Here is a 13,367-nt window from a genome sequence, read left to right as displayed (position 1 = left end):
CAAGTTCTATTTGTTCAGAAAAGTTACAGGGTACCATGCTCCTTGCATGGAAAGACCACATGTTGTAGAACTGAATTTATCAGCATAGACTTAACTGAAGTTCCTGTAGAAGCCCGTTTCTCTCTGAAGGGTTATAATTAGGGATGGTCCGATGTTCAAGTCGAACGTAAGTTTGACTCAAATAATGGGCGTTCGTTTGTTCGCAGAACAAACATATGGGACGTTTGCAGCAAATTCGAGCACAACGGAGCGCCCCAAATGCTTCATTTTGCAGTGCATGGACGCCTGCTTATTGGCCAAAGCATGCACCTGACCTGGGATTTCAATGCCTACTATACCTCCAGTCCTCTCAAAAGAGGAATGAAGGTATAGCAATAGGTGCCCGAAGTACTTATAGCTAGCAGTACAATACCAGTTGATTTCAGCAGGCAAATGTTGCTATCCCAGTTGGTGAACCACAAAAAAAAAAAAAAAACTACTGTCCCAGCCATCCGCGTGCTCAGCAACTAAAGACTAGCTTGGCCAAATTACTAGCACTCCAACTGCTGCCTTTTCAGCTGGTAGGCTCTGCCCCCTTTCATGAATGTGTGGAATGTGCTGTACCACAGTGGCAGGCACTCCATTTTTCGGCGTAGGGATTCCCCTTTAAGTCCATACCAGGTGACGGGGCCAGCGACGCCTCCTTCGCTGGCCCCGGCTACCTGGAGATGCGCTCAAAATGAGCAGACTTTTCTCCGGGCGGGAAAAGTCTGTTCATTTCAAAAGTACGGCGGACTGGCACACACACGGCCGTACTGTCCACCAAAATGCGAGTCCGGCGGACAGATTGGTGTGCAAAACTACTTTCTTAATCCGCCGGACTTTTGGGCAAAAAAAAAGTCCGCCGGAGCCGACACACGGGCGGATTGGATTGTTTGATCGTGTGTACGAGGCATAAGACAAGAAGTAGTAAAGATAAATGCCCCCAGTGGGACACAAGCAGGGTTTTAACTCTTCATTACTGTAAAATTTATATAATTTGAGAGTTTGTTTTCACACTTTCCCTTGTATCATAGTGAACACATCAGCTGTACCCATTCAACTTAGCAGGAGGTAATAATTTACCTGGAGACAATTTTGTAAAATCCATACTTTCAGCATACCATATAGAGATATTTATAGTTTAAGGGTGCAAATGAAGAACAAATGTATGGTTTAGATATAAGCCTTTAACACAGAGGACCATCTAAAAACAGATAATTGGAGCCATTGGGAATTTTTTTTCTGGATTAGGCATATTCATGGTACCACATTTCACCAGGTGAGGATGCAGATAAAATATGCTACTGTAGCTCCTGGGCCCATTAAGGTAGGACAGCTCCTGCAGCAATAAAAGTGTTGCGTAAAGAGGTCAGATATTGGTAGAGGATTACTTTTTAAACTGAAGTCCTCTTAACTATACTAGTAAATGCTACTGTGAAATGAATACAGTATATTTCAATGTCACAAACTGGAATACTTATTTCTTTCCAGCAGTATTAAGTATTAACCCCACTGTTTTACTAAAGTTAAGCTTCAAATGACAGAAATATATATTGTTCATCATACAAAGCCAAGTGTATTGTAATGCAAGTACGGCATGCCAAAACCAGAAAAGACTGTTCTCCCTAAGGAGTTGTGCATATGTAGATAATCTTAAAAGAAGAATAGCATAATGAGTAGGATGAAATATGTCATACAACTCCTATCTTTAGTTATGTTTGGCTTATCAGTTATTCAGAATAGGGCTATACATTGCTCTATCACAAATAGCTGATACATAAACACTGCTGAAACATGCAGGGGTAAAATATGAGTCGCGTACGCATGGGGGACAATGTTAAACAATTTTAAAAGAAACAAGAATGTAAAAGGAATATTTATTACTGTAGCTATTCTGAAAGGAAAACAGTGTAGGACTAATAAAATTGCAAAGATGTTAAGAGTAAACTGATTCTGGGAGAGAAAATAATGAGCACCTCAAGTCAACATAATATATCTATTATATATAGTTCTATGGAACTATTATACCCTCTCTATCATTTCTAAAAACTGGGATGAGACATGCAGGGCCATTTTATTTACAAGAGTGGTTCCCTTCATGATAATACTCTATGATCATTTGTCTTGTTCAGTAGCTTTCTTGGGGTAGACAACTGTGTGGTATGTTTGAGGTACCTTGCATTTTACTACTGAACTCTATATGATCTATGTTTTGACGAAAACACATCAAAGATGCAGCAAGCAACATTTTTATTTTTATTTTTTTTATTCACCACACCTAAAACAGGTGTGAACAGCATCTCACAGTAGACTAATAAACACAGATGTTATTAGGAGATGTTTGCAGAGCCTTAGAAATACCCTCATGGTTCTTTCCTGTCTGAAAACTGTATGGCAGGGGTCAGCAACCCCTGACACCCATGGCAGATATGGCATGCAGCCACATTAATGCAAGGAATGCCTGAGACCCACCCACCAAAGCCAGCCGGCAGTTGGGGCACTGGTTACACAAGAGGGAGAATGGCTGGGGTCACCTCATTGGCTGCCTGCCTCCATTCCCACCCATCTCCCTTGGCTTGTCTAGAGGGTGGTGTGCAGCTCCCTGCCACCCCCCTCCCACACATGAATACTATGCCTGGTATAGTAAGAACTTCCTCCCATCCTCGGGCTACAGTCAGGCTTGCCACAGACCTGCCCACTGCACACAACTAATCTGTTTATTTCCCCTAATCGTCTTTCAGGACAGCCACCTGAGAGACTTTGGCTCCTCCCTTCTGTAGGAAACACCTGTGCCAGCCTTCTATAAATTTCCTCCTCCCCTGCTGCTCCTCAGTTATTTGTGTTTCCTCCAGCAGGGGAGACACCAGTGGAACCAAGCAAGAGAGTCAGAAGGCTCAGGCAAAAAATGTCCTAAAAATCAGCAGAGGCTCCTTTAGACACAGCCAGCAGAACTAACCTGGAAAAGAGACTTGTCACCCCCGCATCCCGGAGTGCAGGTGAAGGTTGGGGGGTTTCCTTTTCAGCTCAGAGTGCGGAGCAAAGAGGGGCATGTTCTGCCGTCCCATACCCCAAGCAGCGTGTAGCGTTCGCAGAGCAGACCACGCTGGGTATTGGGAGCGGCAGCGTCGGGTGACGTCACGTCCGGAGAAGGGGGCGTGTACTTCCAGGTTTGCGGCTTCTGGTTTTGGCCGCGAATCATGAAAAGGAACCAGGCATGGGCTGGAGAGGAGCTACACATGCTGTAGAGACAGCAGAGGCTCCTGTGGTGACACCAGTATGTCGGATGTAGAAGGAAGGGACCAAACTGCTCCAGCGGAGACCAGCTCCAGCCATGTTAAGGTAAGGGGAACCTAGGTGGAACTCCCCTTGCCTAACCCAATACCATCCACCCCCATCCCCCCTCAAGGGTACATGGAAAAAAAAGGGAGGGTGGGCTAGGTCCCTCTGGTGTCAGAGGTTGGTGCATGGGGCCCCTGATGACGTAAGCCCACATGAAAGGCGCTGTGCACCTGCAATTTTGCAGGGGAAGGTATGGCAGTATTAATTCTGTGGAGTTTTTTTATGTCTTTTCAGAAAACAGATAAAACCAAGCCCTCTCACAACTCAAAGAGGAGGTGCCCTTCTTGTAAAAATACACTTAAAGATTCCTGGGGGAAAGCATTGTGTAAGGAATGTATTAACAAACTAGTACAAGAACATTCCACTGAGCAGGGCAGTGATTTAGCAGCATCTGTCAAGGAAATATCTAGTACCTTTGAGTCATTCAAAACCTTTTTTGAAGGGTTTCAGATCCCACAGCTGCAGACTGCTCCTCCTAAAGTACAACCGGCACTACCAAAGACACAAGCACTACCCTCCACTAGTGCAAGTCCTTCAGTAGCCCCTAAGGAGGAGGCAGAGGACGAGCCTGACAGCACAGCATCTGGCTCCCAAGAATCAGAGGGTGAGGCACTGGAAAGGGATTCCAGAAAACCCTCCCGATACAAGCTCTCATTAGAAGAGGTAGATCAGCTTTTGGGAGCCATTCATACCACAATGGGTATACAAATTGAAAACAAACCTTTATTCCTTCATGATCGAATGTATGAGGGTTTAGGGATTTGCCTGTTCATGAGATCCTAATAGAGGCAATTAAAAAAGAATGGCAGGAACCAGAAAGAAAACCATTCTTTTCTAAGGCCTTAAAGAGACGGTTTCCATTTGCAAATGATGAATCATCAGTATGGAACAAAACCCCAAAGCTAGATGGGGCCTTCTCACAAGTTTCCAGGCACACATATTTAGTTTTTGAGGATATGGGGGTCTTATCTGAAGCAATGGATAAGAGAATGGGCTCTCTATTAAAAAAAAAAGTCATGGGACTCCACAGTGGGAAGCCTAAAGCCAGCAATGGCAGTCATGGTAGTGGCCAGAAATGTAGAGTTTTGGTCAAACCGTATTCAGGCACATATCGAGGGAGGAGCTGCAAAGGAGCAGATTTTATCCTTTTTTCCCGTTCTTCTACCAGGCATCCTGTATATCGCAGATGCATCGGCAGAGTTGGTATGCATGGCAGCCAGATGCTCGGCACTAGCCAATTCTACCAGACAGGCCCTATGGCTAAAGACACAAAGTCCCATTTCTCAACACCCAAGCCAGATAACCAAAGGAAACCTTGGGTCCAGAGAGGGAAAAACAAGGGAGGAGTGATTTTTCGTCCTCCTGAGCAAACCTGCAATAAACAATGAAGTCGTCTCAGTGGGAGGAAGACTGGGGGCCTTCAGCTCACAATGGGAAAAAATATCCTCCAATCAGTTTATTTTAAGGACAATAAGAGAAGGGTATCAAGGGTACCCTCAAACAGACTTTTCACCACCAAACTTCCAAAAAACAGAGAAAAAGTCAGAGGTCCATAAAGGATCTCAGGAAACAAGGTGTAATCATCAAGGTACCAAAAGAGGAAAGAGGACAGGGCTTCTACTACCACATATTTGGAGTACAGAAACCCTCAGAAAAGGGAAGGCCAATCCTCAACCTCAAACCCTTAAATCTATCCATAACTTACAAAAGATTCGGAATGGATTCCATATACTCAGTAAAGGCTCTGTTACCTCTAAACTGTTATACGGCTTCACTAGATTTAAAAGGACCTGTACCTACACATACCGATACATCAAAGTTGTCAGAAGTTTCTAAGGTTAGCAATAGAAACAGGAAAGGAAACCATACACCTTCAATTCCAGACTCTACCCTTCAGCCTATCATCTTCGCCACAAATTTTTACAAATATTCTAGCGGAAGCTCTGGCACCATTGCAACTAAAGGGCATATCCATCATTGCCTATTTAGACGACCTTCTCCTTTTTGCAAAAACTCCCGGGAGGTTATTAGAAAACTTCAAATACACACTGACATTCTTAGAAAGTCTAGGTTGGTTGATAAATGTAGAAAAATCAAACCTACAACCCACGCAACAACTAAAGTATTTGCGATATATAATAGACTCAGTCCAACAGAGTTTTTTTTTTACCCAAGGAGAAAATAGGGAAAGTTCAAAAGAAATGAGAACAATGCAGGCCAATCTACCATATTCAATAAGAAAAATAATCTTAACACTGGGGTTGCCAACGTCTGCAATCCCAGCAGTACAGTGGGCAAGGCTACATTTTCGGCCACTGTAGATGTTCCTATTAAAAGATATGGGATCACAAACAGGAGTAGCTGGATACGCAGGTGTTAGTACCAGCAAAGGTAAAAAAGATCCTCTGGTGGTGGAGAAGGGCAGAAAACAAACAAAGGACGGCTATGGATCCTACCCATTTCCCGAATCCTAACCACAGACGCAAGTGGCACAGGGTGGGGAGCACATTTAGACTCCCAGATAACACAAGGGACTTGGGGGAAGGAAGAGTGGACGAGGTCATCCAACTGGAAGGAGTTGAAGGCAGTATGGTTCACATTTCAGTCCTTCCAGAAAGAGTTGAGAGGACATCAGATACAGATCAGATCAGACAACTCGTCGGTAGTAGCCTACATAAGCAAACTGGGGGAACCAGAAGCAGAGCCCTATTGTCTTTAGCAGAAGAAATCTTGAAATGGGGAGAGAAGAACATACTCCCTTTTTCAGCAGTCCACTTAAAAGTGGATTTAAACAAAATGGCAGATTTCCTCAGCAGGAAGAAAGTAAGAGAAGGAGATTGTCTACTAAAACAGGAGGTATTCGACCAGATTACAAGAAAATGGGGAATACCTCAGGTAGACTTATTTGCTTCCAGGGAAAGTAGGAAAGTTCAAGGATTCTTCTCCCTGAGAAGAGAGGATGGAGCACTCGGAGTAGATGCATTAGCGCAGAAGTGGGCATTCAGCAAATGTTATGCCTTTCCCCCACCAGTGCTACTACCAGTAGTAAGAAATTACGTACAGAAAACACATCATTAATTCTCATAGCACCTCACTGGCCCAGGAGACCGTGGTTCTCTATGCTCAAAGAACTCGCCATAGAGCCCCCTTGGTTGCTACCAGTCCAGGAGGACCTACTATCCCAGGGCCCAGTGTACTGTCCGCAGGCGGAAAGGTGTAAATTAGCCGCCTGGTATCTGAGGAGCAGCTGCTAAAAGAAAAAGGGTTCTCAAGCCATTTGAGAGAAACACTGCTGAAAAGCAGGAAAGTTGAGACACGTAATATATACCAGAAAGTATGGAAATGTTTTATGGGGCGTGACCGGATGTGATCGAGGCAGCCAGCTTTTCTCCACAGCTCCGCTCATCCTGCTAGAATCCGCGATCTTGGAGCGCAGACAGCCGGGAATACCAGGCACCATAGTCCGGGGGAAGGTGAGCAGACTCGGGACATGCGTTCATCGGCCTCTAAACAACAGCGCAAGGCCCAGAAAGAGCAACGCCGCACTCGCTCCACAAAGGGCACGGACGGAAGTCCCGCCCCCGCCATCTTGTCTTCACAGAGGGCTGAGCAGCGTGCAGCGTGGGACGGGATGGAGCAGCATGCAAATGCGGCGGAGCTGGGTGCAGATGGTGAGGGAGCTGAGGACCATCCTGTGGCGGTAGACACAGAGGCGATCACACGGCCTATATTGGAAGCCATAAATGCCAGCAAATCTGAGCTGATGGGGCGCATTGATCACTTGTCTTCAGAATGTACCCTGATAAGGCACGACCTAGACAAGATCCGGGGCAGACTCACCACAGTGGAGGACCGGGTGTCTGGAGTTGAGGATACCTCGCACACACAGGAAGCCCATATAGCTGAACTCCGCGACATGGTGCGGAACCTCCAGCGCAGAGCGGATGGCGCCGAAGACCGTCAAAGGAGAAACAACATAAGGGTGGTGGGCCTGCCAGAAGGATCAGAAGGGGACAGGCCGGTGGAGTTTGCAGAGGCTTTGTTCAAAAAATTATTTTCTTTGGAAGAATTACCCCCCACATGTGGTGGAAAGGGCGCACAGGGTCCCGACGGGCAGGCGGCCACCGGGGGCGTTCCCGCGACCTTTTCTTGTAAGATTCCTGAACTACAGGGATAGGGACATGATCCTGGCCAAGTCTAGAAGAACACAAGAGCTGCTTTATGAAAACTCCAAGTTGATGCTCTTCCCTGATTTTTCAGCCGCCACGCAACAACAACGCCGCTCCTTTACTGATGTCCGTAAGAGGCTCCGTGCAAAGGAGATTCAATACAGCATGCTATACCCGAGCAGGCTCAGAATTCAATACAAAGGCAGTGTGAAATTCTTTGACAACCCTGCAGAGGCCTGTGACTGGATGGACAAGGAATTGGTTTAATGGCACGGGACATTGGGTGCGGGGGTGCGGGGATGCTAACCTGACACGTCTGCTGCGGTATGTTGTGCCTGTTGCACAATTATGAGAAAGCTGTACAAGACGAGGACCGGCCTCCTGAAGCCTTGTGAGTTTTTCCGCCACTTGCCAGTTGAGACACAGACATGTGTCGGGGGACCCCCGGCAGAGCAGCCCCACCGGATGATAGTGGATCAGAGCGGGAGCCTCCCGTTTTCCCCGGAATGTTGTTAGACATACTCGCTGCAATGGAGGAGGACGCTCATGGCGCATATTGCGGTATTCTGGGGTTGCCCGAGGGGGGGTGGGTTTTTCCCCGGAGCAATCAGGGAGCCCACGGCCTTTTTTTTCTTTTCTTTCCTTCAGTTTTGTACTCATTTTTACCCATTGATATTCCCCATTGTTATTTTTATTTTTATTTTTTCCCTTTCTCGCTCACTCGCATGGAAATCTGTTGGCACGAGTCTGTGCCCTGGTGCTTGCTGTGCTCCAACTGTTTACTTACTTCCTGGAGCTTAGGACTGAGGAAGACATGACGGAGGAGACATTGCCAGACTTTCGATTGCATCGGTTGGACCTCACCGCAAGTTTTTGCTGTTTTAGTTATGGGAGAAAGCTTAATATCAGGACACTTTGGTTTGGTTCTAAAATGAGTACTGGTATAAGAGCAGGGGGGGGGGGGGGTTCGGTTTGTCATGACTCAGAGTCTCGGGGATGAGGTATGGTTCCTTACGTTAAGGTATTCTGGCATGGTACCGGTAGTCCGGACTGCGAGGGAAAGGTATATCCTGAACAATCTATGTGTTAACCTGTTGTGGGATAATGGTGGATAGATTGGAGATTGTGTCTTGGAACGTCCGAGGCCTGAACCACAAATTTAAAAGGGCCTCGGTTTTCCAATATTTGAAACAATACAAACCACATATAATACTTTTCCAAGAAACCCATCTAGATGGAGCCAAAGTGTTGACTGTGCGGAAGCCGTGGATTCAGAAAGCTCTACATTCCACATACTCTACTTATGCAAGGGGAGTGTCAATGCTTATTAGCAAGGCCATTGCATGCACGGTACATCAGGTTATTACTGATCGGGGGGGACGGTATGTGGCGGTGGTGATGGAAGTGTATTACCAGAAGCTACTGTTGGTCAATGTTTATGTACCCCCCCCCATTTCAGGTTCAACTATTATATGATATGTTTGCCTTCCTGCCGGGATTTTTACATTTACCCATGGTGGTATTGGGGGATTTCAATGCTACACTGGATGCAGTGTTGGATTCCTCCAACCCAAGTAGGGGAGGTTCAACGGAACTGGTGAATTGGGCTTCGGTGGTGGGGCTGACGGAACTGTGGAGGTGGAAGTATCCAACGGCCAGATGTTATTCTCACGTGTCATCCCCCCATGGGTCAGCGGCGAGAATTGATCTGGCCTTTGGCAATGGTAGGTTGATGCATAGTGTGGAAAAGGTGAAATATTTGCCGGGGGGCCTGTCGGACCATAATCCTCTCTCCCTCACCCTGTCCTTTCCGACCGGATCCGGGAAGAGGGGATGGAGGTTATCTGCAAGTTGGCTACAGAAGGAGCACGTGCTCTCCCAGCTTGAACCTGCCTTTAAACATTACTGGTCAGAGAACACGGACTCCTCGGACCCACCCGTGGTCTGGGATGCCTTTAAGGCAGTTGCAAGGGATGAATGTATATCAGCCATAAAAACGGCTCGGGTTAATGATAAAGAGGAATTCAATAGGTTGAAGCAGCAGGAAAGGGAGAGCGCAGATGCACATGCGGGTTCCCCAACTGGGGCCACCCTTGCGCATCTCCTGGCGGCAAGGAGGAGTCTGTCTCTTCATATTAAGGAGTTGACTAGCGCTGAATGGACTAATAATGCCCACAGAGTGTTTGCTGAAGGGGATAAAAATGGAAAGCTCCTGGCTATGTTGGTGGCTGATCAGCCACCCCTGGTTCACATTCCCAAAATTAGAACTAACTCCGGTGACTTGGTTACTGACCCGACATTAATAATGCAAGAGTTTGTGGCCTTTTTCTCGAGACTGTACCAGCCCATTCCTAGGTATGACCCTGGAGCTCTGGATTCCCTATTAGGGGAACTGCCCATCCCACGACTGGCGGAGGACTGCTTGACCCTTGATTCCCCTATTACGCTTACGGAAATTCAGAAAGCCATCTTCTCGTTTCCACCCAATAAGGCCCCGGGCCCGGATGGTTTTCCTATAGAATTTTACAAAACCAATGTAGAGTTGCTGGCCCCGCGTTTTAATTGGCTGCTACAACACTGTCTTGACGTGTCCTCCCTGCCGCCTTCCATGATGGAGGCTTATATGATTCTACTGTTGAAACCGGGGAAGGATCCTACAGAGTGTGCATCTTATCGTCCCATAGCTCTTCTAAACACGGATCTTAAGGTCCTCACGAAAATTCTAGCGACCAGACTGGCCAAAGTTATTCAGACGATAGTTAATAGTGACCAGACGCGGTTCATGCCTGGCAAATCGACGGACACGAACATAAGGAGACTTTTTACGCATCTACAACTTCCGCCAACGGACTCAGACAGTAGAATTGTAGTGTCCATAGACATAGAAAAAGCGTTTGATTCTATTGATTGGGAATATATGCTTAAAGTGCTAAGAGTCATGGGCTTTGGGCCGCAGTTTTGTAAATGGGTATCCATGTTGTACATAAATCCTAAGGTGGCCGTTAGAATGGGAGCATGGACCTCTGAGTTTTTTGCGGTGGGCAGGGGCACCAGGCAAGGTTGCCCGTTGTCTCTCTTTCTGTTTGCTCTGGCCATGGAGCCCCTGGCCATCGCACTCAGGTCAGCGGAGAGGGTACAGGCCATCAGGGTGGGGTCTATTAGAGAAACATTAGCCCTCTAAGCAGATGATATGCTATTGTTCCTTAATGACCCGGAGGAATCTCTGAAAGAGGTGTTGGCTGTCTTCGATACGCTTGCCATCTATTCGGGTCTTAGAGTGAACTGGACAAAGTCGTCCATCCTGCCGGTGGATGAAAAGGCCAAGAACAGGATGGATCCAGACTTGCCACTTCAATGGGTGGAATCTATTAAATATTTAGGTGTAACGGTCACTCCCCAGGTGCGAGACTATTTCTCCCTGAACCTACTTCCCTTAGTGGGTCTCCTTAAGCATAAAACGCAGGCCTGGACCAAACTGCCCCTGTCCCTTATGGGCAGAATCAGTTTACTTAAAATGAAACTGCTTCCGGTAATCCTATATTTTCTCCGGCATGCGCCGGTCTGGATACCAATGTCCTTTTTCAAACAATTGGAGGGGGTTATTAATACATTTCTTTGGTCGCCAAAATCACCTAGGATAGGGTTAAAGGTCCTACAGGAACCAACGGACGGGGGTGGCCTAGCAGGACTGGATTGGTTCAAATACTACCTAGTGGGCCAGATGGTGTTTGCGCGCCGGTGGCTAATATCCGACGGGGGTGATGCGGCTACTGTACTGGAAGCCGCCCATCTAGGATCGTACGAAAGCCTACGTCTGGCACTTTTTCGGGGAACCAATTCGGATTTGCCCATCACGTTAACCATGACTGCCACGATTAGGGCGTGGGAGAAGGCGCACAACTTGGCTGCCCCTAGCTATAAGGGAGTATCCCCCTCCACCTCCCTGTGGATGAATAGGAAGCTCCCCCATTTCTATGGTTTACCTGATCCCATGCTATGGGCGATTAAAGGCATAAAGACGCTCGGGGACATCACAAACCTAGGGGACTTGCAAACGTTTTCACAGCTACAAACTAGGCACGATTTGTCTAACTCGTATTTTTTCAGTTTTTTCCAAATTCGGCACGCGTTTCAAGCTCAATTTGAGGAGTTGAGGGTGGAATCTCTACCCTCGACGCTCGAATCATTGCTGTCCCGGGAGTACCTGTCTAAAACGCTCTCCGTAACCTATAAGGAACTTTTTAAACGTTCGCCTAAGTCGGTAACTAGGTGCAGGACTAAATGGGAAATGGAAGTCCCTGATATTCAGGCGGAGGACTGGGATGATCTCTGGGCACAGCCCTTTCAGCATCTTGTATCAGCCAGGGATCGATTAATACAATTTAAGTTCTTACATAGAAGCTACTACACACCGGCCAGAATAGTCAGGATATATGGACTGACAACGGCAGAGTGTTGGAGATGTGCTTTCTCTCCGGCCGATGCTGACCATGTATTCTGGAGCTGTGCACACATTAGGGGGTTTTGGGAGGAGGTTATCACGTGTATCTCGGACGTAGTGGTGGTACCGATCCCCCTGACGGTGAGGGTTTGCTTATTGGGACTGGTAGAGGAGGTGGTTCCGTCCAGGGCACTACGAACGCTGATCACCATCCTGCTATTTTATGGTAAAAAGGCCATACTACTTAAGTGGAAGAACAAACAGGCCCCGGACATTGGTTTTTGGAAACATCTAATCAATTCTATGTTGCCGTACTATAAAACAACATACAGGGTGCGAGGAACTGTGAAGAAATTTGATAGGGTCTGGAGAGCCTGGTACGAAATGGAAGGCACTGTGGGCTAGTCCCGGGGGACATGATGTGACGGGGATGGAAATGGCAACAAGGTCCTGTTGATGGCAGCGTGAAGGTAGCTGTGAGGAGATGAAATGGGGAGTGTAAGCAATGTAACGAACTGATGCATGTAATTAGTATTATATTGGGGGTTGCTGGTATGTATGCACGTGGATATAGTTTTTGAAGATGATGCAGGAACCTGGAACTGAGGTAACAGTCCGAGAATTTGGGGGGCTGAGTCGTGACAAACAGGGGGATGGGGAGGGGGGGGGGAGTAGATAGTAGAACATTTTATTACTAGGATGTTAGGCCCTGTGAGGCCAATGGTTGGGATAATGTTATGTTAACAGGGCCCAACTTGTGTTGTATATGTTCTTATAAAATTGAAAATTTAATAAACAGAAGTTATAAAAAAAAGTATGGAAATGTTTTAGCAGATGGTGCACAGAGAGCAACTTCAAAACACAGAGCTCAGTAGCAGTCTTAGAATTTCTACAGAGTGGTGAAAAGGTTTGAATAAAACCTCAACCCCTGCTCTTCCATGGGGACCACCATGATCACTTTTTGCGACAAAAGTCAGTCTAACGTTAATTTATATAATTCTTCAGAAAAAATGGCAAGTCCTATGTTTCTAAAATGTTTAAAGAAATAGCAGAATATGTAATAAGAAGTTGAAAAGTGTGCAAAGTCGACATGACTTTACTTTGTATATTTTGCTAAAATCTCTTTTTAAATCATTAATAATGTTACATTTAGTTACACGATCAGAGAAACATGCAATCTCATACACTTTCAGTTACCTACTCTTATTCAACATAAGTTATTACCTTTTGAGCATAACTCTTATTTTGGGACCTCAGTCTCTCCATTTCAGTTTCCATATCCACAGTTTGCCTTCTCATTTCTGCTAGATGGTTTTGCTCATCTTGCTGACGACGTTGCCCTTGGTTCAGCTCTTCGCGTAAACCTTTCACAAGTTCTTCATAGTTTTGAGCCTGGA

At 46.4% G+C, this 13,367-nt stretch overlaps 1 protein-coding gene across 2 annotated transcripts in view; it reads right to left on the bottom strand.

The window, feature by feature from the left end:
- LOC143997335 (uncharacterized) overlaps positions 1-13,367 on the bottom strand; it is a 585,170-nt gene that overhangs the window by 324,899 nt on the left and 246,904 nt on the right. For both annotated transcript variants that reach the window (XM_077492911.1, XM_077492912.1), the window contains exon 15: positions 13,195-13,362. In XM_077492911.1, coding sequence (XP_077349037.1) covers positions 13,195-13,362 — 168 coding nt within the window. The remainder of the gene's footprint in view (positions 1-13,194; positions 13,363-13,367) is intronic.

The sequence above is a fragment of the Lithobates pipiens genome, unplaced genomic scaffold (genome assembly GCF_037356315.1).
Source record: "Lithobates pipiens isolate NorthernLeopardFrog02 unplaced genomic scaffold, aLitPip1_a1.2 Scaffold_19, whole genome shotgun sequence".
NCBI lineage: Eukaryota > Metazoa > Chordata > Amphibia > Anura > Ranidae > Lithobates > Lithobates pipiens.
This window is presented reverse-complemented; position numbering and strand designations above follow the sequence as displayed.